The sequence below is a fragment of the Macaca fascicularis genome, chromosome 5, assembly GCF_037993035.2.
Source record: "Macaca fascicularis isolate 582-1 chromosome 5, T2T-MFA8v1.1".
Taxonomy (NCBI): domain Eukaryota; kingdom Metazoa; phylum Chordata; class Mammalia; order Primates; family Cercopithecidae; genus Macaca; species Macaca fascicularis.
Window position 1 is genome coordinate 118,809,089 of NC_088379.1, and position 25,969 is coordinate 118,835,057.

A 25,969-nucleotide genomic window follows, 5' to 3' on the forward strand; every position below is an offset into this window, starting at 1 on the left:
AGGAGTGAGCCACTGCACCTGGCCAAACATCATTTTAAGAGTTCAGCTGACTAGGGCTGAACAGTGGTTGATTCATCATTGTTAAAGCCATTTAAGTGTTTCTAAATATCAGAGGGTAAATGAAATCTTGGTGAGATTAACATAAAAGAAGAAGGTAGATGTATGACTCAAGAGATGCCTTCTGACTTTGGTTTTGTTATTCTACAGTAGATTTTATGTAGTTTTGTCTAATAATCATTTCCAAACTTATAAGAGTTGGATCACTATTCTAGCAAGACTTTAAAGATAAGGAATTTACTTTTTCTTCCTCATCACGTAGTTAGTCTCAAAGAACTCTGTTTCATCCTGAGTATCACCCTAATCATTGTGTGCCTTGAGTCGGGGGAGGAGAGCTCTAACCACAAGTGCTGGTTTATATGGACAATTCAAGAAAGAAGAAATACTTCCTACCTTTGTCTCACACTTGGAAAAAACCAGAAGATTCACTCTCTTCCAAGAATTTATTAATACCAAATGTTCAAAAAAGAAGCAAAAAGAAAAACGTCATCTCATTTAAAAATAATTTGTCTGGAGACACCGAAAGGGCAATATTGCTTCTTGGGGGATATTCTGTATTTATGATGGGGGCTTAAATGGTCCCAGGATAAGCCATAGCTTACAGCACCTAATCCAGCCATATTTGCTATGTGTTTTACAGGCCCTGGTCGGTGTTAGAATTCCCCTACTCCCACTGTAGTGCCAGAAGAGCATGTGGTTAAACTGTCTGGCCAAGAGGATGGATTTGACATCATGGTGTAGGAACTGTGCCATCCTCGAGATCTTAGTCCAGAGACTTATCTGTATTTATAAGACACTGCTAATTACAGAGTAAGGCCATTGGTTAGGCACGGAAGACACTGAATGTACACATATCAACATGTGTAGGAGAGCAGCCCTCTGAAAAAAAGCTTTAAAGCTTTGGTGTGTTTAAACTCTGGTGTTAATCAGCCCAACATCATGCCAGAAGTAGAATGTGTTTTACAAAAGCAATTGGTCTTCTAGGCAGTGTGAGTCTTCTGGGAAAGGAGACAAGTCAGGATGGGAGTTGCTTTATAATAGTGCATGTTTTTTGTTCTATAGACCATTTATCTTGCCATTTCTGCAGAAAATATGTCAATTAATTCACAAATATTTGTTTTTACTATGGCTGCCAAAATATCCTAAAATTTAAATGAATTTGGAATTCAGGTGTTACAAAAAGGATTGCAAGAAAGAGAAGGAGGGTTGGAGAGAAGGCAGCTGTTGTTTCAAGTCTATTAATTTTAGAGGCAGGAAAAAGATTTTTTTCCCCCATTCACAAATTGGAGCCAGTTTACTGACACTAGTGGCTTTTAAAAATCCCAAACCTATAAAGTCAGATTTCGGTCTCCAAGCCCTTAAAATAAAATTTCTTTTGTTCAATCTATCAAGCCAAACTTTTGTATGTTAAATTTTATTCTTTTTCTTTGTCCTTGTTCATGGCTAACAGATATAATGCTACCAGTATTTTTTCCAAATGAAGAATCAGTATAGTTTGCTTAATATGTTAACAGATAAAAATATTTTGTGAGGCGTTACAATAATAAATACGATTTTACTTTTTCTCACATTTTCAGAAGGGTTTTACTCCCTTGCATGTAGCCGCCAAATATGGAAGCCTGGACGTGGCAAAACTTCTCTTGCAACGCCGTGCTGCCGCAGATTCTGCAGGGAAGGTAAAGATTTTCTATACGTTATAATTATGTAACAGTCAAGGTGATAGATTAGGAGATCTGTAAAGACATTTTTCTCACTTCTCTGAAAGGAATGTGAGAGCACCTGATGAAACTATACCAAATAGACATGGTGGCGATGCCTTCCATGACCGTCCATGTACACACTGATTCAGAAAGCATTTTGAGCTGTGCCTCAAAGTCTTGTCACAACAGCCCCAGAAGTCTCTATATTAAGAAGGATCCCTGCAATGTTAATGTAGTCTTTCTTACATAGCAGTTTAGACCTTTATACATTGTGACCATCAAGATGCCCTTTGCTGGTGGTATGCTCATTTTCAATTTTAGTTATGTTTTTAATATGAAAATTATTGGGGATTTTATTTTCATTCTTTTTTCTATTGACTATATTAATTCATTAACATGAATGTAATCAGCATCAGTTTCCAGGCATCCTGGTAGCTTCAGGGCAGCTAACCCTAATTTATTAATGCTGAAACTTAAACACACCCTTTACAGAATGGCCTTACCCCGCTCCATGTTGCTGCTCATTATGACAACCAGAAGGTGGCGCTGCTGTTACTGGAGAAGGGTGCTTCCCCTCATGCCACTGCCAAGGTGAGGACCACAGAAAAGGATTTATAGACATAGGGTGTAACTATCACCTGAAAACACATGAGAATTGTCTTTTAAACACATGGTATAGTATAACTGCGACTAGTTCTGGCGCTAGTAGTTTTGGTATTGAGACCCTTTTTTTCCCCTTGTATTTCCACCAGTTGCGTCTAGAAAACCTTTTTTAAGATTTTTAAAGAGTCAGCAAATATTCAGGGGATGTGCCTGTAAACCAGTAGACATGAATCTTATTGCTAACATTCTGTGTGTTAGAGAATGAAGTCTGAATTTTGAGAAATGAGAAATAAAGTCATTAACATGTTTTCCCTTCTCTCCTATAAACCAAATGCTGTGATTAAAATGTCCTTTTATAATCTCATTCTTTCAGACTTCAAACTTCTATTTGTTTCTTTGTTTTTTTAAAAAAATGTTTTACCTGTGTTAACTGTAGCATGGATCCCTCTAAGTCCCTAGACTCGGGGGTGGCGGGGGGGGGGATTCCTTTTTGGTGTACATCTAGCACCAAATTCCGAAACAGCTCCAACTAAGACTTGTACTTACGGACAGGGCATTTTCCACCATTCTAGTTGGCCCCTTATTAAACTGAAAATATATATGAATGTCGTATAATGCATAAAGTACTCATTGCACCTTTCGTTCATTAACTCAGCACACCTATTTTGAGAACACGTCAGGGTTTATTTAAAAAATATTGATCGTAATGGGAAAATATGTATGCTATATTAGACAACATAATAAAACAACTGCCACCATTTATTTGCCAAACACTATGCCAAGCACTTTACAGCAATATCTCATAATAACCCCATGAGACTGGTATTCTAATGATCTCCATTTTGCAGATGAGAAAGTGAGATTTAAGTAGGTTAATTTTCCAAAGTTATCTGAATAATATGTGTTAGAGCTTGTACCTGGGTTTGACCTCAGGCAGACTGACTTTAGAGCTGATGCTCTTAACCACTAGGTCCTTTGTGTCCCAAAGCAATAGAAAGAGATTTATTCCATTCTATTATACAAGTATATACATATATACTCATATGCCTATTTAAATTATGCATATTATAAATATAGAATAGGATATATACAAAAATATGTTCTGTATAATATATATTTATATATAAATATGTTATATATAATATACATATATAACTTTGTACACATACATACCTATACATCTATATATATTTATATCTTTTTGATGCCAATAAACAGTTTACAATAAAGTACTTGAACTGTCAAAAGAGGATGCCAAATGTTCATAATTATCCACAGTGTTCTTATTCCTCTTTTTTCTACAACCTCATCAATTCTACACATATTTTATGTCTTTCTTCACACTACTAGAGTAGTGTTCATATCATATTCATTTGCATATCTATGAGGTGTTTAATAACATATGTGAGTTCCCAATAAATTTGCATGAAAGAATGAAGATTGAGCAACTATGGAATAAAAATATACCTGCTCACTTAACATGGCAGCATTTTTTTTTCGTTAGCTTTCCAGGCTGACCATTCTCAACGTAGATACAAAAGACTTCTTCAGTACTCATGAGTACTTTCATTGAACTCTTATGATGTGCAAAGAAAGGATTGTAGGTACTCAATGGGAGGTAAAATTGTAAAACGTGTGTTCTCTTTCCTCAAGGGACTCTCAATCTACTTGCAAGAGAAGACCTAGATTATAAATTAATGTGTATGGTTTTCCTAAAGAGACAAGCATAGCCTTGATTTCTATCCTCTACCTTGTATGGTCCTTAATCTTAGGCATGCATATACTGAGTTCAGACGATGACATAAAGCATTTCTCTACTCCAGAGTCCACAGTAGGATGGGTATTCTGGGAATGCCTCTCTAGTGTCTTTCACTTATCTGCCCCAGCCTGTCAATGAACATGAGCCCTTCATCTTTGGGGCAACTCCTAGAGGTCTCCAGATGGTAAGATCCCCATGGTAGTCTCCACTTTAGACTCTCTTTCTGCTCATTATAATGTCCCCTCTCCTCAACACGCATGGTCCTTTGGCCACGAGAACTTTGCTTCTTTCCACCAGAGTCCAGAACCTTCTCTTAGTCTTTATTGGGAGTGCTGCAATTATTTGAGTCCCAAAATGTTTCCTCTTTGTGGAGTAAGAGGGCTTTTCAGATCTTGTATGTTGAGTATCTACCAGACAAACCTCCTCCATTGCCAGAATTGACACCTTCTTTGATGGTCGCTTATGTTGTTTTGCTAAAATGTCCCTTTTCCTGACCTTAGTAGAGCCCATGCTGTAGGCAGGGGGGGGTAATTGAGACTAAAGAAACACATTGTAGCAAAAAGAAGTTGACTAAACTTACTTGGTCCACAACAATCTATGTGTCCTTTTTTCAATAGAGTCTATGGACACAAATACAATATTTTGAAGCATCCGGGACCTCTGATCAAACCCTGAAAAGGCTTCCAAGCTGAATTTCCTTCAGTTGCTTCAGGAGAAACATTATTTGTCAAAAATGAAAGAGACTTATTCTTGCTTAGAGAAATGGGGACAGAGTAGATAATGTAGGGTTGTGTGAGAATCAAGATTTGATGATGGCTCATAAAGACATTTAAATTCTCAAAACACTTTTTTATTTTTTGGTACACTTTGCAGTTAGCTTTAAGGAAATAGTATGACATAAAAATACCTCTCATGTTTGATTACAGGCTCAAGCCTGTACTCCTAGCACTTTAGGGGGCCAAGGTGGGCAGATTGCTTGAGCTCATGAATTTGAGATAAGCCTGGGCAACATGGTGAAACCCCATCTCTACCAAAAATACAAACAAAATTAGCTAGTCACAGTGGTGTGTGCCTGGAGTCCTCGGTACTTAGGAGGCTGAGGTGGGAGGATCACGAGCCCAGGAGGTGGAGGTTGCAGTGACTGAGATGGCACCACTGCACTCCAGTCTAGGTGATGGAGCCATACCTTGTCTCAACAAATAAATAAATAAATCATCTCATGGTAATCTCACAAGAAGCGCTTGATCATTATGCTGTCTTTCCCTTCAGCATGTCGCTGAGGGGAAAAGCCACAGTTAATGGCAAAGACGCTGTTGTTAATTTCTATCACACATTTCAAATGGAAAATTCTACCAGATTTGATAAAGAAAAGGAAATGAAACAATATATATTGCAGACTTACAGTTGTTCCACATTTTTTTTTCTTTTAATTAAGTATGGGGTTTAGAGTTTTGTTCTTGTAAGCAGAGTATAGTTATCCTGACCCTCTCCACAAACTCCCACCCGAAATGAGTAGCCTCATATTTCTCCTTTTGAAGCAGCAAGTTATGAAGAAGGGGAGATCTAGGATTTGAATGGACCACAAAACTAATATAAGCTAATTTTGTTGTTGAATATATTTTAAATTAGAATTGAATCCATTAAAGACAGGGATCATGTCATGTTCACCATTGTATTCCCACACCTAGCACACTGCTTGGCATATGCTAGGCACTCAGTAATATTTGTTGAACCAGTTTAAAGTACAATCCAAACAGAAGCGTATTAGTTGGAGTATTATAATAAGATAATAGAAATAATTCCATTTGATTCTTTATGTTATAAACATATGTGAAGTGTAGCCTTGGTTCCAGATAGCACATACAATTCAAGAGCAATATTGACAAACTAGAATCAGCTCAGAACAGAACATCCTTATAAGGAGGGATCTAGAAATGGCACTTCCATCAGGAATGGTTGAAGAAATGGAGAAAATTAGCCTGGAAAACAGAACACTAAAGGTAGATATGAAAATCATCCCCAGATATTTAAAGGATGGTCATGTAGAAGAGAAACCTGGCTTACTCTATGTTGCTCTTCAGGAGAGAAGCAATATTATAAGGAGAGAGTTTTCAGCTTTGGAGCTTTGATGTCTGTATCTGTCTTACAGTAGAATGGAGTACCTTGTGACTTTTATTGTAGAGATTTGGTTATTGTTGAATGGAAATGGGATGACTAAGAGTTTGGATTAACTGTAAACTCACTTTTAACTCTTCTGTTGATTAGAGATTTTTATTTCCTTTAGAGATACATATAAGAGCAATTGTTAATCTTACCCTATATGCATGTGTTTTATTTTTGTCTTTTTTAGAATGGCTATACTCCTTTACATATTGCTGCCAAGAAGAATCAAATGCAGATAGCTTCCACACTCCTGAACTATGGAGCAGAGACAAACATTGTGACAAAGCAAGGAGTAACTCCACTCCATCTGGCCTCGCAGGAGGGGCACACAGATATGGTTACCTTGCTTCTGGATAAGGGCGCCAATATCCACATGTCAACCAAGGTATTCTGTCATTTCTTGCTTCAATCAAGAGTGTTTTGGACGCATGTAAACAGTAATCAATCACAGAGAGTTTGGAACAAAAAGGAGCAATATATTAAAAAGAAACAGGGATATCTTACAGATCCCAAGGACACGAAGGGAGTCAAGCCTTATGAGAGATTAGAAAACCGTAAGGAAGCAAGGGAGAGAGACTCTCTGTATGGCAACATTTTGGCTTCTTGACTTTTCTATGCAAGTCAGTTCTATTCATCTCTATAGCCCCACTTTCCTTGCATCTCTGTGTGTGTCTAAAGAGGCTACCCTGTAGCTCCCAATGTTAACATCACTATAATTGCCCCAGTGTCTGTTGCTCCTCATTCTAAATTTCAGATATATACATATATAGAGGAAGAATGGTTCCATCTGGGGTTGTAGCTTAAACAACTGCCTCTAAGCTGGAAGGCCCATGTCCACCACCCAGGGCATTCTTTAGTCTTGCTGGGCATCTGAGGCACCTCTGGATAGTAGAGAGGAAACATAATAAAATACAGATTTTTTGAGTCAATGTAAGCCTAGCTTGAGAGGTTTGGTAGTGGTGGTGAGAAAATCTTTTTTGTTTTTTTAATACAGCACATCAGTCATTTTAGCCTTTCTCCATGGACTGGCCTCTGTAGACCTCCACATTAATTATAATAGAATGGCAGTCAAAGATACAAGGGAAAAAATTCACATATAAAAATATACTTTTTTTACAAGTATATGTCTTTTGATACATCTATCCATCCATCTACATAAAGATCTATAGATCTATCTAACTTTCTATCTTACACTTATATACATATACTCTGCTATAGCCAGCTGCTGAGAAACACAGTATTGGAAACTGTGTTTATTAAGTTAGTTTGTCATTTGGTGTCTTGATGCTTTTTGTAATACGTTATATGGGCTTAGTGAAAATTAAGTTTCTTAGCTCTTTCCACAAATATACAAATACTCTGTGTTTTCTACATGTCACTGTTAATTGCTACTTTTAAAGTATCAGTGATAAGTTGGTTTTAACGACATTCGTAAATAGGTTATGTAGCATGCATCCTTTAGGAAGAGCTATGAAACAGGCAGGTTGCCTTGAATATTTCTGCAGTCCTAGTCTATTTCTTTGTCACTCGGAAGTGTTCCTGTACATCCCCTGCCCTTACTTACTTCTCTGGCCTTTATAAAAAGTCCCCATAAATCCTTTTTTAAAGTATGATGAGAGCAAATTATAGGGTTAGTCTTCCAAAGGATAGTTGCATTTTTACAAGAATGAACACGATAAAGCCTTATAGTGAAATTCAGTGTATTAGATGGACAATCATTACAATCTAGGGCATGGACGTCCTTGTGACTATTGACGTCATGTCATTCAGGTGGTCATTTACCCTGTTGGAGAAAAATCTGATCTTGAAGCATAGAATATTTTATTTAATATTAGTGTATGAAGGGGGCATATGTTTACTCTATTAATAACAAATAAATCTTCATTTGAAAATAAGCCAAAGAAATCCGTAAACAATTCAGCAGTATTTTGAGTAGGATTAAAATTCAGATAGTTCATGAAATGGATCTTACATTGTTTCTGATGGTGTTATTTTTAATGTATAAAAATGACAGGTACATATCTGAAATCAGTTCACTACGTCTTCCTTTATGGTATTCTTCTAAATACATTACTTTCTTTGAGAGAGTTTTAGCAGTTAACAAATATTTAATGAGTATTTTTGAGTTGCACACTCAGCAATGAAGAAAAACATTCAATTTTGAATCACAAAGTAATTTTGTTATCTTTATAACAATGATTTCAGTAGTACATTTGAGTGGTGTCCTAAACACATAGTATATTTATCACTAAAGTAAAACTTTAGTAAGTTTGTGCAGATATATCTGAATAATAATACAATATATAAAATTTACATATAAAACATATAACCTTGCCTTTTGGTTAGAATTATAAGATAAAGCAACTATAAAAATATCTCAGAGGAGAAGCAAAACTGATAAAAAACTTTCCCATTGCTTCTGAAGAAAACATATATTCTTTTCTTTTTAAGGCCAACTGATATCAATAATTTCATATTCTCCAAATGATTATTTCACATGAAGAACTATAATTTCATATTTTCATGTGAAGAACTATAATATAGAAATGATATCATTATCCAATCACCATCTATCATAAAACAAAACCAAAAAAGATCAGTTGTTGAGTCCGCCAGTGTGTCTTAGGAAATAAATTACTTTTTTTTGAAAAGAACTGCTTCAACACTTCCTATTTTCTTGATTTATTAGAAAAGTTTTTTTCCCCCCCCAGAAACCTTTCAAACAGTGTTTTTCCTCTATTCTCACACTACCGCACAACAATCATCAACACAGAAGGCTTCTGGGACTGAATGTGTAGAGGTTTTCCCCACATACTGAGCAGCACACACCAGCTGGGTGTCCTCCAATTCAGTTCCAGCACTGTCTTATCTGGAGAGAGTGTTAGATCCCTTCAGTTGAGGGCTCAGTCCCCAAGACTGCCCTCTGCACTGACACTAATCACAAGTCTGGGCCTCTGAACTTCTGATCGACTGGCTTCAAGTTGGGGTTCCCAGGACACTCCCTTTGAGTTCCATTAACTCACTGGAGTGGCTCACAGAGCTCACAGAAACACTTACATTTACAGTGCTTACAGTTTCTTATAAAGGCTATTACAAAGGATGAAGATGAAGAGACACATAGGGAAAGGTATGAGGGGAGGTACCCAGCTCCCATGCCCTCCCTGGGAGCACCACCCTGCACAAGGAAGCTCCCTGTGTTCAGCTATCCAGAAGCTCCCTGAACCCTGTCCTCTGGGATTTTATGGAAGCTTCATGATGTCAGCATTCATTCCCCCAGGGTATAGGGTGGGACTCTCTCTCTCTCTCTCAGGAGGGTCTTATGACCCATGAATGCTGCGGAGAAGATTAGAGCCTAGCCTTGGGGAAAGCGAAAGGAGACTAGGGAAGGTGGGAGATATTTTGTTTCCTGAGGCCTGCCCCTGAGGCCTAAAATGCACAACGTTATAACAAAAGACTATAGTAAGGGCTATGGGAGTTATGAGGCAGCAACTGTGGACAAAAACCTATATTCACTGCAGTTTACATCCTTTGATTTGGATATGCAAGTTTACCACAATAAACTGCAGAGATTTTCATGCTGGTTGTTAATTTGTAATCTTGCATGGCAGAAAATCCATTCTGCAAATAGAGTAGAAAGAAGCACACATATTTAAAAAGTCATCAAAAATATCTTTGAGATTTGATGATCACTGCATGTAATGATCACTTCAATAACATTTTTAAACAGACTATCTCTGTAAAGAGAAATATTCTTATGTTTGTTATTTTAGTAAGGAGAAAATTAAGATAAGATTCTTGTTTTATCCTAATATTCAGATTTTTTATACATTAGGATTAAATAATATTTGTTTAGAAGAGATGAAAATTTTAATAGAAAATGATACACCTTCTATCTCACCCTGTGTTTTATGAAACTCAAAGTTGAGCTCACCCAGAGCTCTCAGGATTAAAAAGCCCCAGGCCCACAAGGAAAAAGCCTCCTCTCAAGTTGTAGAATGGTTTTCTCTCTGTAGGTTTCACTTACATTTTTGAAATAAGGTCAATGTACTTTTTGATTTCCAGAAGTAGCACCATGGCTGGAGATCATGAATTTTGAAGAACATGGCTTAGCTTTCTCAGCCTAAGTGCTAATGCAGGAGAGTGGGCCTGAAAAGTTGTGGCCAACAGGGCTGGTCCATTTTAATCAGATGTAAAGTGGGGAAGAGGTGCTGACTCAGAGTCCAGGTAGCCACCTCAGTCTATAGCTGCAGGATGTCCAGGAAGAGCATAAGTATAGTAGGCATTTGAACAATAGTGAGGGGAGAGAAATATACAGTATAAATATACTGTAGGCTAGAATGTAAGCTCTATAGAGACAGAAACTTTTGTTCACTGCTGTATTCAAGTGCCTAGAATATGAACACTTCATGACATATGAAACATACTCAAGAAAACACCTGTTAAACATGTAAATGATGTAGTAAGGCTACCCGAGTGTGGCATTGACTGAATAAGCCACTTTCCTCCCTCTTTTCTCCATGCCTTCCTTTTTTTATTATTAATTCATAACTGTACTTTAATTGGATATTCAAATAAACAAAATAATTACTTGATGTATGTATACCAAACATGTGGCATAAAACTGGGCAGTTTGTGGTGCTCTGTAAATAATGAGGTTACTTTAAGGTAACGTTTAACAGAACCTCCTGAAAAGTATACTCTCTTTGGGTGCTAGAGAAGGTTTTTCTGAACTCACTTCCTGTAACTGTCCATTTTTTACAATGATGCAATATTTTGTTGATAAACTGTAGATGATTATTATGCTTATAGGTGTAATAGTTGGTTGATCAGTTATTTAAATAAAGAAGTTGGTACAGCAGGAGATCCAGATGGATTTGAAATAAATATCATTTGAAAGCTTATTAGCTGTGCTAGTTTGAAGTCTCACATCATAATATAAGAACCTAATATAGAAAATAATTTGCCTTATGTGTTGATTGACTTGGAGGACATGTCTTAGATGAAATATCATTAATTTAGAGAATTTGCCTTAAATATCAGAAGATACAGTTTCTGGGAAGAGGCTATGAGTTTTCCAGGATTTTTTCAATATTTTTAATGTATTTTCATAATATTACAGATGATGCAATGCATTTTCTTCTTCAAATGTATCCCTTTGATTCCATTCTTTCTATAGAGCGGACTCACATCCTTACACCTTGCAGCCCAGGAAGATAAAGTGAATGTTGCTGATATTCTCACCAAGCATGGAGCTGATCAGGATGCACATACAAAGGTAAAGCAAATCGTTCTCAATATTGTGACGGGTTCGGGATGGGATGACTCCCAGTAGCCCCCATTCGGGTCACTGCATGTCCAGGGTCTTCCCTCCTCAAGAGTCTGTTCTGAAATGTAAACTAATCATAACCCTCTCCTATGCACAAATCTATGATGGCTCCCCATTTTTTGCTGGAATCAAGTCCAGTGGATAGCATGGGGTCAGGACCCTTTGAAGAAAGACTCCAATTTTTGCAACCTTAAGTCTACCCTCTCTCTTACTGCTTTAGCTAGTTCACATGAGTTGCCGTGTTCCTCCTTGTCTTGTCTCCATGCCCTTGGTCTGGAAATGGATTTTCCGTCTCTAAGCCATAAAATTCTTACCCATTCTTTAAGCCTGCTGTAGCTACATATTTCCTGCATCTCCTATCAGAGTCATTCTGTCTTTGCTGTTTTCAGATATTATTTGTGCCCCTCTCTTAGTTCTTTGCAGATTAAGTCACCCACATCTGATCTCTCTCGCTGATATGAAGTTCCTTGTGGTCAGGGGTACATGTATAATCTGCTAAATAATATCTTTAGTCAAATTGAATCCTACAATAACTGATACTCTACCCAGTCCTTCTCCTCTGGGATGTTAACCACTAGAGTAGTAAAGTTTCTACTTTTTCTTTTTTTAACTTTTTATTATTATTTACAGCTTGGCTACACACCTTTAATTGTGGCCTGTCACTATGGAAATGTGAAAATGGTGAACTTTCTTCTGAAGCAGGGAGCAAATGTTAATGCAAAAACCAAGGTAAAGTACTTGTGGTCATTTTCAATTACTATAAGCAAAAAGGTTCAGCCATCTGGATGCTTCACTAGTTTACCAAAGCTACAAGTGTATTTTTTCTTCCTTTTTAGTTCTTCTAAAGTGATTTTGAAGAGGTGATGTAGTTTTGTAATTATTTGAGAATTTTCATTCTGATAACCTTTGACAGCCATGCAGGTTAGCTTCAGAACTATTTCTATTATAAAGTTAAAGTAGCTGACATCAATTTAACAACTTACTGAGGGATACAATAGATGCCTGCTAGAACATCTTGATGTTCTGCCAGATTTCCTTTACATTATTTGAGGACCTCGGCCCCCCTCCCCTGACCTCTTATCCTCTCATGAAGAAATACAGACAGGCAGCCTAGACTGCATGCCTTTCATTTTTAATGAACTCTGTCACATTCAGAACATCACGTGGACATGCTCAGTGAGGCAATAATGTATAAGGCCTGGGCTGGAAGTTCTCAAGGATAATGCAGAGCTGACTTGATCCCAATAGTTTCCCCAGTGGCATTCAAAAGGTCCTGTTCAGCAAAGCAAGCTTGGAACATAACACCTCACTTCAGTGCCCTCAATTTGGTTCAAGGTGAAGAGAAGTTCATACTATAACTGTGGCCATTATGCATAATATAACTTGCAGCTCCAAGTTCTTTGATCCAAAGAAATATTTATTTGCACATTTATTTAAGTTCATATATCAGAAATTTATTTTTCTTTTTGTTTTGAGACAGGGTCTTACTCTGTTGCCCAGGCTGGAATGCAATGGCACGCTCAGAGCTCACTGCAGCCTAGAACCTGGGCTCAAGTGATTCTCTTGCCTCAGTACTGACTAGGACTACAGGTGCGTGACACTATACCCAGCTAATTTTTAAAAGTTTTTATAGAGATGAAGTTTCACTATGTTGCCTAGGCTGGTCTCGAACTCCTGGGCTCAAGCGAAATTCTCCTACCTTGGCCAACCAAAGTGCTGGGATTACAAGTGTGAGCCACCAAGCCTGACCCAGAAATTTCTAATTGTAGCAATTTGAATGAGCTCAAGTAAATTAGTGTGAGAACATTCAGGACTTTTCAAAGCCATCAATTCAAGATTCTACAAATTAAAAATATACAGAAGTTTTATAAGTCAGTCTTTATATTAGAAGCAGAAACAAAATCATTTCTATACATAAGCATGTTTATAGCTAATTTAAAATTAACTGATTTTTAAACTATAAATAATACTATTAACATTTAAGATTTAAACCTACAACCTAACTCTAGCAAGAATAGCTGCTGCCTAGTTTCTGGCCAGTTCTTAAGTTCTCATGAAATTGTACTTTGAGACTTATTTAAAACCTCTAATATGAATTCTCAGGCATTAGCTCCTAAAGCCTTTTCTGCTGAGCCAGCTCGCATATAAGCACTCCAGGAAAGACATTTTTGTTGGAATCCAACTATTCTCTTGAAATGAACAAATGCAACAGTATAGCGAGATGTTGGCAGGGCTTGAAAATGCTTATCATATTTTTAAATGTTTCATTGTTTAAATGGTTATAATATTTAGAAGGCAAACACTATATTGTCTAGAGAATATCAATGGTCTCCCTGGAGTTTGACCTGCATTGAATGAAGATTTGATTGAAAGAAAAATCTCATTTTATCATTGCATTTTTTTTTGTTTTGTTTTTTAAGTGAACTGAGTTGCTTGCACTGTTACATTTGGAACCACATATCTTCAGGGAAATAGATACAAACCTCAAAAGACAGTCTTTTAACAAACTCTTCAGATTTTTTTTCACATGAAAATGGCATCTTTGGGAAAGGAATTAGGTTTTCTTCCTCATATCTTATGTGTAGCTGTAGTTACTAAAAATGGATTCATTGCTTTAAAAATGTAAACATATATATTAACTTTACTCTGTAAACTCTCATGATGTGGTATGAAAGATTTGGCAGAATGAACTTGTTTTATAAGACTATTCACTGCTTAAAATTAGAATGAAACCCTGTTACAGCAGCTTGGGACAAACCAGACCTGGTTAATCATATATTTAATTTGTGAAGAGGGTTTAGAACAGCACATGAAAATAAAGACACTGAAGATTATAGAGCTCTTCGATGAGGAAAAAAAAGAAAAAACATACACACACACGAAAGTGTTTGCTAAAATTTTCAAAGCTAGAAAAGAAAACATATTCAAGAGCAACTTGTCTGATCCTTCATCAAACTTGAAATCTTGGCCATTTTCATTTTTCAAATGAGAAAACTGGGGCTTAGAGAAGATTAAGGGTCTGCAAATAATTGGTAGCACTGGGTCTACAGCTCCTGGCCAGATGGGCCTATGACAGTGGATTAAGAATCAACCAAATGTTTATGTAAACACTTGAATTGCTCCAGACGTCCCTGGCAAATATCCTCACTGGAGATTTCAGGTAAAGGTTAGATTAAATCAGGGCTGGGGAACATTTTTGTGGCCACAATGTCCACTGATCTATTGAGGGCAAGAATGTTGCTTTGGCATTATTAATTTACATATATTTATAGAGAATTTACATTTATTTATATATTATAGTAATATATTATTTTATTAATTTACATGCTAAGTTATTTAGCACATAGTGTGTGATTAGTAAAAGGTGTTGAATGAATTAACTTGGCTGATACTAAAGAGATGAACTAAATTCAGTGGATTTAATGGACGTAAACACAATGAAAAGGAAGAATTTTTACGAAAAGAAGTGTCACCTAGTGTATTCTCCTTAAACGTCCATGGATTATTTGATTTGACAGCAGAGTCCCTGTAATAGCCAAAGGCTTCTTGGAGTCCCTGTAATTGATTTATATTTTCAGGTTTCCTGGGGTCATCCCATTGTAGGAATTTATAAGGATATGTAAGACTTCCAACATGACAAAGCTGAGGATGTGCCACACTTAGAGACACTGAGGTAGACCCTGATACATATGGGCATGTTCCTATGGGCAGACAGAGTGCAGTGAATTTATAGAAGAAATCATGTAGCACCCACATATATAGTAGACAGGACAAGCAAGTATGTATGTTGCTTACAGGGCAGCAGTGACATTGGATGAAAGGGATATGTACACTTAAAAGCTTAGAGTATGAAAGCGCCACTCAGAACTTAGAGCCCAGCACAATTGGGTCTGAAACATATAGATAACATTTTATGAGAAGTGAAGCAGGTGGATTTTAATAAATAATAGCCATTGTCTGGTAGCCATTGGCTGTCATGGTCTTCTGCACAGGATCTGAACCTCGCCCGATTGTGGGGAAATTACTTAACTTTCTTATTTTCAGTTTCATCATGTCTGAAATGGGGAGAAAAGCTGTTCTTGGAAAGGAATGTAAGATTTAGATTTACTTTCAATGATTTAGAATCCTTAAAGCTAAGCCAAAGGTTAATAATTGGGAGAGTCATGATGAACAAGCAGTGGTTTATATGACCCTCTGCAGCCTTCAGTTAAAAACAATTTTACTCTTGTTTCCCAGGGAAGAAATCACAGGGATAATGCTCTTTCTTATTTTAAATCTCTCCTCCCAGCTTAGATGTGAGCAGAAGTCGACTGCACCCATCCCCTTCACCTTCTTAAGGGAGCCCTCCTTTTTAATGCTAACTGGTTAAAACGTATTAATACTTATCATTTGGAGTCTGTTAAGCTTGTTTCATCAGCTGGTCTCTTCTCTTTGCTTAGCAGACCATAAGGTGTGAGGGAGTGTTTGCTGCTGAGAAATGGGCTGCTGATAATCTTGGGCTCCAAATAAAGCATCCGTGATGGTTTTGTTGTAAATAAGACTATTCACAATGAAGGCTAACCTAATTTTCCTCTCCCTCTGCAAATCGGGTGCTGGGCCCGCCGCCACTGTCCTCCACAGAATGGCTACACGCCTTTGCACCAGGCCGCGCAGCAGGGTCACACGCACATCATCAACGTCCTGCTCCAGCATGGGGCCAAGCCCAACGCCACCACCGCGGTAAGGCAGACGCCACTGCCCCTCACCACGCTTTCTTCTTTTTCCTCTCTTGACCTGGTGGCTTCGTGTCTGAGCTGAGTGAGGTCAGATTCCTCCTCTTTAAATAAGCCCCCTGGACTCTGGAAAGCCCCAGATTTTTGGGCAGACTTTCCAGAAGTCAGTGTGACTTCCCCAGAAGTGCTTGCCCTGGGAGGAAAAGCAGTCAGCCTGACTCTTTGGCTCTCTCTGGAGAGGGGGGCCCTCCGCTTGGGCTGCTGGAACGTGCTCTGCTTACAGCTGGTTCTCAGATGTGAGCACGAATTGACCCCCCTCGCTTTCTTAAGGGAGCACAGTAAGGGAGCTGCTGGCTTAAACAAAGCTCATTGGGTTGTGGAGCCATTGAAATGTAAACTAAGCGGTGCAATTAAACGAACTGGGATCCCGAGTGGCCTGGGTTGGATGCAGCCTGAATTGCTTGCTTGTGTTATTTTGCTGCACAGTGAGTTTCTGCACAGCTGTAGCTAAATATGTTACCGTGTTCCCTACGGTAACATCTTACCTGCAGCAGATGGCCTGGCCTCTGATGAGGGATGAGTGTACCTGGTACTTGCTAACAGGTTTTGGAGGCGTCATGAGGCACTTATCTTAAGCACAATACAATATTTGTAGAAGATACTTGACAACCTTAGGGTTAAAGTGTCAAGTGCTTCTTATTAAAAAGAGCAAGCAGATGCAAGCTTGTTGTGTTACCATGGTGACCTGGGCTATAGTCTGAAGAAGTTACAAAGACAGATTTAGACGTAATGCTAAAAACTAGTGATTTTCCTAAGCTGTGCCTTGTTTTGGAAGGAAATGCTGGCTCATGCAGAGCAGCGGGTGAGCTCATTGGCTCACATCGCAGTCCTCTCTCTTATTTCTCACTCTCTTTCTTTCACTCTCTCCTCAGAATGGCAACACTGCCTTGGCGATTGCTAAGCGTCTGGGCTACATCTCCGTGGTCGACACCCTGAAGGTTGTGACCGAGGAGGTCACCACCACCACCACAGTGAGTATAAGTGACTGATTAGCTTCAGCCCTGTTATCTTCGTTTTCAAACTAAATACACGTACAGTACTTTTTCACTCACAAGATGTTTGGGGCTTTTAGTTTTGAACTTCTTTTTGTTGAATGTATTGTAGCACATACATAGGAGTATGCAGAAGTAAATGAATTCACACAAGGAACACAGGGCTTCAGCTTCCTTTACTCAGCATCTATCCCTATAAAATGTGTGAATATAGTTTTATAATATTTAATTCCTTTTTCTGTGACTGGTTTCTTACTTTCTGGCTCCTCTGCCCTTTTCCTTTAGTTGTGTATGACACCTACCGCTGGCAAAGCGGTACCACACTCCACTGCAAACTTCTTATCTTAGCCAGGAGGTCAGGCCAGCCTCTGGAAAGACCCTGCTCCTCCCAACACTGTGCCCATGACTGGATCACATGAACTCCCAGTGAGAGCAGTTCATCCTTACTTTGCATCTTATTTCTGATTATTATTTTTTAATTCAAAAAGAGAATTCCTTGTGCTTACTAGCTAAATTGTGCCTGTATAGTAAAAACGTATATTTTAAAATTTTTTATTTTCTCTGTTTTGAATACACTGCTGACTTTTCATGACAAATCAGTGATTATTACTGGCCTCTGCTAGAGAAACTCTAGAAGAGTAAAGACCATGATAATACTGAGTCCTAATGCTCCTGTACCATTCAGTGGGAGCAAAGTTTAAAGGAGGCCTCTTGAGAGGGGGCTCCTACCTGAAAGTGGAAGTGCTGTTACATTTGCATTTATTCATTCACTCACTTTCTACTTTAAGCATGAATTAAAGAATGGCCCTTTAATTTATCTTCGTAAAGTAAAAAAGTAGAGGAACAGTAAGACATGAGAAGCTCTTCAAAGACAGTAAGACCACAAATGAATAAATAATTCTAAAGGAGGTTCTAGTAAATGCTCCAAACTAAAAATGCATATAGAGTTTGAAATGCTTGGTTTTTTTGACAGATGTGAGGAAAAAGAAAGGAATTTTGTTCTTCAGGCTGACAGTACGTTCCTGTTGACATACATCGAAGTGATGGAATACAGTTGGTTTAATGTGCAGTTTTAAGCAGAGTGGCCTATGATTTATTAATGAGCTTCAAGACACAAACTGAATTTAGATGGGAGAGAATGGCACTGCTTGTTTTCTGAGGCAGAATCTTAAAACCTTTGGCCAGTGCACCACAATATTTTTAAAGATTTAAAGTATAGCTTTAATAAATTATATAAGAGAAAAACAGGTCTTGTCACTGCCTGGCACCATACTTGTAGGTCACTATATTTAATAGTTTTTTCTTACTTTATGATTTCTTATACCAGGAATATCTTCATATTAAGGGCCTACACATATATACCACTTCATCTGATATCTTTAAAACAATGTGTACATCACAATACATGAAGCCTCTAGTGGCAAAATTGGCCAAGCACACCTGTTCGGCCATTAGAAGTCATGTTTTATCTCAACTTTATTACTTTTTCCCTGCTCTGGGAATAATGTATAAACACTATACATAATGTATAAATATTTTACCAAGTTATCACTAGATGGCAAGCTTGTATCTCTTGTTATCTTGTACCTACTTTACTTCCATTCATTTCATTAACTGATTTATTCCTTCATTATTTACTGGGCATAAAATATGTGCTAAATTCTGTGCTAAGTGCTAAAGAGTTATCAGTGGTGAAAACATTACTCCTTCCCACCAGCAACTTCAGTGTCATGAGAGTAGAGAATGAGAATCAGGCTTGGTAAGAAAATAAATTCATATTTTACACAACAGAACTATGGAACTTATATGTCTGGTTTCAAAGAGATCTTGGGTTTATAGATATTACTCAGGTGAATGACTTCACAGATCTCTATTTAAAAAGAAGAGCAAATAAACTTTCTCTGGTTTGTCTCTAAATACTGTAATTGCTGTCTCTGAGTAAGTTCTCAGTGTCCTTGTCAGAAATCAGACACAAGATCATCTCTCTACCACATCTAGCTCTGGAGAAGACAGGGGGATGGAAATTCCTTTTAGAACCCTCTGTGAGCTTTCTTTTCTGGTAACTATTATTCTCTACATTCTGTAGCTGAGCATTGCTCCATCAGAAGTCGCTATACTTAGAATTCAAGTTTCTAGATGAAAAGCCAATAAAAATAGAAAACATAACAGCATTTCTGCTTTCAGTTAGGACACTAAGAAATCATTGTCCACTTGAATTCAACAAGGAACTCTGTTATCTAAATGGATAGTTTTAGTGGTTACATGTTTTGATGCTGGTCTCTCTTCACTGTCTGCTGCTCTTTGAATTGGTTTCTCTTATAATTGTGATCTTAATTGTTTTGTGAAATGGAATTTTGGGGTAAGGATTGGAAGAATAGACTTATTCTCATCTATTCTGAGAGTCTTCTTACAATAAACTTCCTCTCTTTGGAAAGAGATTTTCAATCATTCTTTTCCCACATAATATTTTTTTCCACACAATGTGTTATTAATGACATTAAAAAACAGTAATATTTAAGTTTTAAAATATGTAAGGCATTGAGAGCAGATCTAAGCTTCAAATTTAGGTTGTCGGGTTTTAAATCCCATGTTCTTAACCTCTCTGATATAACTGACTGTGGTTTTGCTGAAAATAGCTTAATAGGAATTTTGTGAAGAAACTGTTTTCACCTAATTTTCAACAGAAAGAAAACCACTTAAATAGTGCTCTTTATTGATTTTTGTGGAGTTTCACATTCAGTATCATTTTCTAAAATCTACAGTCACTAAAAATAATTTGAAACTAATGATAGTGCAATAGACAACTTAATAGTTAAGTTAAATTAAAAAATGTTAATGTTGTTATTGCTTAAATGCAACAGTTGCATTACACCTGCACAACTGACATATTAATTTAACATGTATTGGATTTGTGTGATGTGCCATATGAGCAACCATGTAGTCCTTTTGATCAAAGAAAGTTTCCTTTCCTATTCTTCCTTTTGAGTTCTTTACCCCAAAGTATGAATAAAGTCATCGTGTAGAGACCAGAGTAACACAGTAGTTTGTAAAGGAAAAACCACTTCTGTAGAAACTTCTGAGGCATTTTGGAATTGTGGTTTGTTTCCTTAACCTTTGCTTTTCTAACTTTACTTTGTGAGATGCAGCAGGGAATATGAGACAGTTTAGCATTCTCCTGGGATTACAATCACTATATGTTTGCCAGAATGGATATCAGAATGGTAGAGACACACTTCTGGCGACAGAAGCCAGCAAGGCCAGTTCACTAATGCAGCTTGGAAGAACTGTGACATATGACTCACCCTTCAACTAATTGATCAACCATCATCAATTATCTCTATTATTTGTATAATCTTAAAGTGATTGTGTTTTATGTTGCATATAATTGGTATGCAGACCATAAATTACTGAATAAGTTAGTAAAATAAAAATATTATATTATGTTATTACTTGATCATTAGGGAATATTTAAGTAAACTGCAGAAAATGTGAATATTCTAAGTCCTAAATCTTACCTGTTGCCACAGGTCAGTTCACATGAAAATCAGGGGAGGAGGGGATACAGAGGAGTTGTCTAATGGGTACAAAAATACAGTTAGATAGAAGGAGTAAGATCTAGTGTTAGGCAGCACAACAGGCTACCTAGAGTTAACTAAAATGTGTATTTCAACATAACTAGAGAAGTGGATTTGGAATTTCCCCAGCTCAAAGAAATGGCAAATGTTTGAGGTGATGGATATCCCAATTACCCTGATTTGATCATTATACTTATATTTATATCAAAATATCACTTGTACCCCGTAAGTATGTACAACTATGTATCCATAAAAATTTAAAAATTTTAAAAATAGGACCCATAAAAATGGCAATACAATAAATACTTGTAAAGTCGTTTGGCACCTTTTGAGGCAGAACCAAAATTGTTCTGCAAATATAGGTCATCGGTTAGAAGTTAAATTGCCATTCTTGCACAAACAATATCAATACATATTATATTATGTATATCTACATGCTATAATGTGTATGTTTATATGATATTTATATGTCCTGTGTAGTTTCCTGTTCTTTCTTTTTTTGGAGACAGGATCTCACACTGTTGCCCAGGCTGGAGTGTAGTGGTGCTATCACAGTTCACTGCACCTCAGGTGATCCTCCCACCTCCGCTTCCAGAGTAACAGGGACTACTCGGGAGTAGTAGGTGGGCTGATGCCTTGGCCTCCCAAAATGGTGGATCATTTGAGACTAGCCTGGACAACATGGCAAAACCCTGTCTCTATAAAACAACACAAAAATTAGCCAGGAGTGGTGGCACTTTAAAAAGCATCTACCCTAGTTTTTCTAGAAAAAAAACAGTATTTACATAATATTCAATTTAGTTATTAAAGTTATATTAATATGTATGATTGGTATAAATATGTTTAGAAACAAAAACAAGTTTAGCTTGAACTTTACTGATGGAAGCCATGGATGTGAGCATTAAAAGGTGGCATCATAACCAAGATTACTCAGTATGCTGTAGTGGCTCAGTGATTATGTGATATAAATGCAATTGTTGACCAGGAGGATTGCCTGAGTGAGGGTTGGCTAAGTGAAGATCAGTTAAACACACAGTTTCTTTTGCATAGAACAAATCAGATATTGACTACTATTTGTAAAGCAGAATGTTAAAAACTCCTACTTTATTTTCTACATTTTTCATATCGTGATTAACAATATAAATTCATTATTAAATCTCTCTTCCGTCTATTATATACTATTTCTTTTGCCATATTATCTGATTTAATTATATCCCATTAATCTTGTACGTAGTATCCTACTCATTTTAACTTCTAAAGTAGTTTCTAATCTTGACCATAGTATATTGGATTCTGTGGCTGAAAGAGATGTCCATGATAATTTCATTATAGCTCTGTTCTCTATGTACTATTCAGAGGTAGTTGCATAAAACCATGTTTATGTTTAAATAATCAAGTTTTCAAAGGACATTTTGTTTAAAAGGAAAATATGTATTCATTTCTTGTTACATTATACATATGTAGGACTACTTATTTGCCATCCATTCAACAAATATTTACTGATGGCCTTCTAAAGGTCAAATACCTTCTCATGTATAAATGGTATTATATTTATGACACTGTAATTAGAGGCCATTTTTAATATCTATACAGAAAAATATCAGTCACCAATGTGATCAAAGTGTATTACTTTTTCTGTTGCCACATATATTTGCTGATAATTCTGATAGCATTCAGTTACCAAACTGAAGTAGATTATTATTTCCACTCTTACAAATAAGTACAAAGAAAATATAGTCCCATTATCAGCACCTGAAAATAGAAACTGAGATGACCAGGCAATGAAACTTAATGATTTAAAAAGTATCTCCAGCAATTGTTTTCGAACAGATAATTATCTCCTTATGAAATGTTTACTATGAAGGACAAATACTCTAAAACATTTCTGCAAAAATTTACTTTCTAATACAGTCTAATGTAGTAGACATCCTTTCACATTTTTAAGTATTCCCAAAAAGTTGAATAAAAGCCAGCCTTAGTAGCTCACATCTGTAATACGAGCGCTTTGGGAGGCTGAGGTAGGCAGATCACCTGAGGTCAAGAGTTCGAGACCAGCCTGGCCAACATCGTGAAGCCCCATCTCTACTACAAATATAAAAATGAGCCAGGCGTGGTGGTGCACACCTGTAATCCCAGCTACTCGGGAGGCTGAGGCAGGAGAATCGCTTGAACCTGGGAGACGGAGGTTGCAGTGAGTTGAGATCGCGCCATTGCACTCCAGCCTGGGCAACAAGAGTGAAACGACATCTCAAAAAAAAGAAAAAAAAAATGTTGAATAAGGTATCATAGTAGGGTAGTCTCTATGTTATATTTTAAATGCAAATCATTTTCCTGCAATTTATACACTTTCCCTAATACAGGAAAATGAATCTCAAATTGAGCTACACAATAAACCCACCTAAGGAACCTTTAAAAAATACCCTGGTCCCTATGATAGTGGACCCGATCCCTATGGATTTTGATTTAATTGGTCCATGATGGGACCCAAGCAACAATATTTTTAAATTTTTTTCTAATAATTGTAATATGTAGCTATAGTTGAATACCACTGATCCAGAACATAGACTATAATTTATTGGTGTTAAATTTCTAAATTAAAATTTATAATAAAGTAATAATCAAACTGTATATTATAATAGTCTTTTTGAGTTTGTTCATTCAACAAATATTTATCAACCACCACTATTCTCCAGATTTTTGGATGGATACTTTTGTTTTTCCTGCAGCATTTAGTTTGCTTTCAGTGAATAAGACACTGAATAAAACTATTTAAACATCTCTAGAAATATGCAGGCAAGCTGAATTTACAACCCTTGTCTCCAATGGTGCCTTCATGTGAGTAGCAGGAGACTTTCTTTACTTTCTCTGTTTCTTCCTGTCTTTTAACTAAAATTCCACCCAAAGACAATCCATTTCATCATGATGTGGATTTTAAATTTATTTTTTGCATAATTTGATATTACCAAGTTTTTGATATACTTTGAGAGGCTCCTGCTATGTTTCAGGTGCTGTGGAAACAATCTTCCTCTTAAGTGACTCACACTCTCGTGTGGAGGCAGATAAGCAGAGAGGGCACACACAGTGCGTAGTGTATGACACAGCACACACGATGCTCTAGGAGTACATAGCAGCAGATAAACACAGTTAAACAAAGACATTCACTGGGGAGGATCAGGGAATGTTTCTCCAAGAAAGTCACATCTAACATGAGCCAAGAGAAGAGGGGAAAGGAGATTTCTGGTAAATGAGAGAATATGTGGAAAAAGTCAGAGGCATGAGAGAACATGACCTGTCAAAATAAAGGCAGCTCAACACGATCGTAGCATGGAATGAGAGATGAGGCCTTGCTACCTCTCCCTCTTTACTGAATCACAGGGCTCTTCTGAGCCAGTTTAGTCAGTTTTCTGAAGAAAATGAAGAGCCACCAAAAAGCTCATGCAGTATCACATTATGATCACTTCCCCTTAACACACAGATATTATATATGTATATAGTCAGAGTTGCTCAGTGAAATTTGATTAACCAGTGAATTTCTTTGTAAATATATTTGAAGTTATCTACTGCTTTTGGAAAGAAAATAATTGATGATAGGTTCATTATAGCCATTCAAACAATTCTCTAATGTCTATGTCAAAGCTTAAACAACTAGACAACCTATTTTTTGTACTTTGATGGCTTTAGTTGAAGATGTTACTCTTATGTCAAGGGATTCATTTTCTTTTAAAGTTTCCATGACAGTGTCAATTGATGCCCTTAATGTATTTTCACTACAGAAACTGAAGGTTTGAATTTGAGACTCAATAGTCTTTAGGTGATGCTCAAAATCATGAGATTTGGATTTTTATGTTTTTTGGGGGTACATACGTCTTTTATTTATCTATTTTAGTTGGCAAATAAAAATTGTACATATTTATGGTATACAACGTGATGTTTTGATACATACATACACACACACACACACATTGTGGAATGGCTAAATCAAGCTTATTAACATACCGATTACCTCCACATACATATCCTTTTTTTTTGTGATGAGAGCACTTAAAATCTACTCTCAGCAATTTTCAAGTATACAGTACATTGTTATTAACTGTAGTCTCCATGTTTTACAATAAATCTCTTGAATTTATTTCTCCTAACTAAAATTTTGTATCTTTTAACCGACATCTCCCAAATGCTCCTCCCCCTTCCTTCTCCAACACCTGGTCACCACCAGGTGTCTATTCTCTGCTTCTATGAGTTTTTTAGATTCCACATATAAGTGAGATTATACAGTATTTGTCTCTATGTCTAACTTACTTCTGTTATTTTGAAAAATCACTGATACATTTAATGTCTAAAATAGTGCCAAGCATGCAGTAGACATTCAAAATTTTCCTTGAGTGCATGAATGATTGTAAAAGTCCAGACGCTCTTCACTTTTAAGATGCATTTAATACTGAGTTACAATAATCATAATAAATTATGCTAGCTAATATTTATGGAGTGCCACCATATGCCAAGCACTATTTTTAGAGCTCTTGCATATATTACATCATTTAATCTTCATAACCATTTTATGAAGTACTTTTCTATCCTTTATTTATAGTTGAGGAAATTAAGGCACAGATAGGTTAGGGGACTTGCTAAGGCCTTATAAGTAATAAGTGATGAAGTTAGAATTTGAACCCAGGCAGCTAGACTCAGTTTCTTGTCTCCTAACCTTACACTTTACATTAGGAACGAAAGGCATTGGATTGACAACCTTGGAGTGCTATTGCGTAAGGCAAATAAGCAACAAACCAGAACTGTAACCCAGTGAAATATTAAAGAGATGATTTGATCCTCTGATCCCAGAAAAGATGTGTCATATTTTCTGCCCAAATAGTTTATATCTTTCACATTATTTACAGCTTCTTTTCTAATGGCTTTCCTTCTAATACATTGCGTATGTTCATTGCTTCTTTTTAAAGCTTTTCTGGAAACATCGCTTAGTTCATTTTAGGGAAGCTTTGAAAACATCAATCTGCCTTCTCAATACAA

At 36.8% G+C, this 25,969-nt stretch overlaps 1 protein-coding gene across 50 annotated transcripts in view; it reads left to right on the forward strand.

Moving 5' to 3' along the window:
• ANK2 (ankyrin 2) overlaps window positions 1-25,969 on the forward strand; it is a 571,823-nt gene that overhangs the window by 463,344 nt on the left and 82,510 nt on the right. For 36 of the 50 annotated variants that reach the window (XM_065545385.1, XM_065545376.1, XM_065545380.1 and 33 more), the window contains 7 exons: window positions 1,635-1,733; window positions 2,250-2,348; window positions 6,470-6,667; window positions 11,459-11,557; window positions 12,239-12,337; window positions 16,229-16,327; window positions 17,253-17,351. In XM_065545385.1, the coding sequence (XP_065401457.1) occupies window positions 1,635-1,733; window positions 2,250-2,348; window positions 6,470-6,667; window positions 11,459-11,557; window positions 12,239-12,337; window positions 16,229-16,327; window positions 17,253-17,351 (792 nt within the window). The remainder of the gene's footprint in view (window positions 1-1,634; window positions 1,734-2,249; window positions 2,349-6,469; window positions 6,668-11,458; window positions 11,558-12,238; window positions 12,338-16,228; window positions 16,328-17,252; window positions 17,352-25,969) is intronic. The other 14 variants (XM_065545387.1, XM_065545397.1, XM_065545389.1 and 11 more) reach the window with 1 other exon arrangement.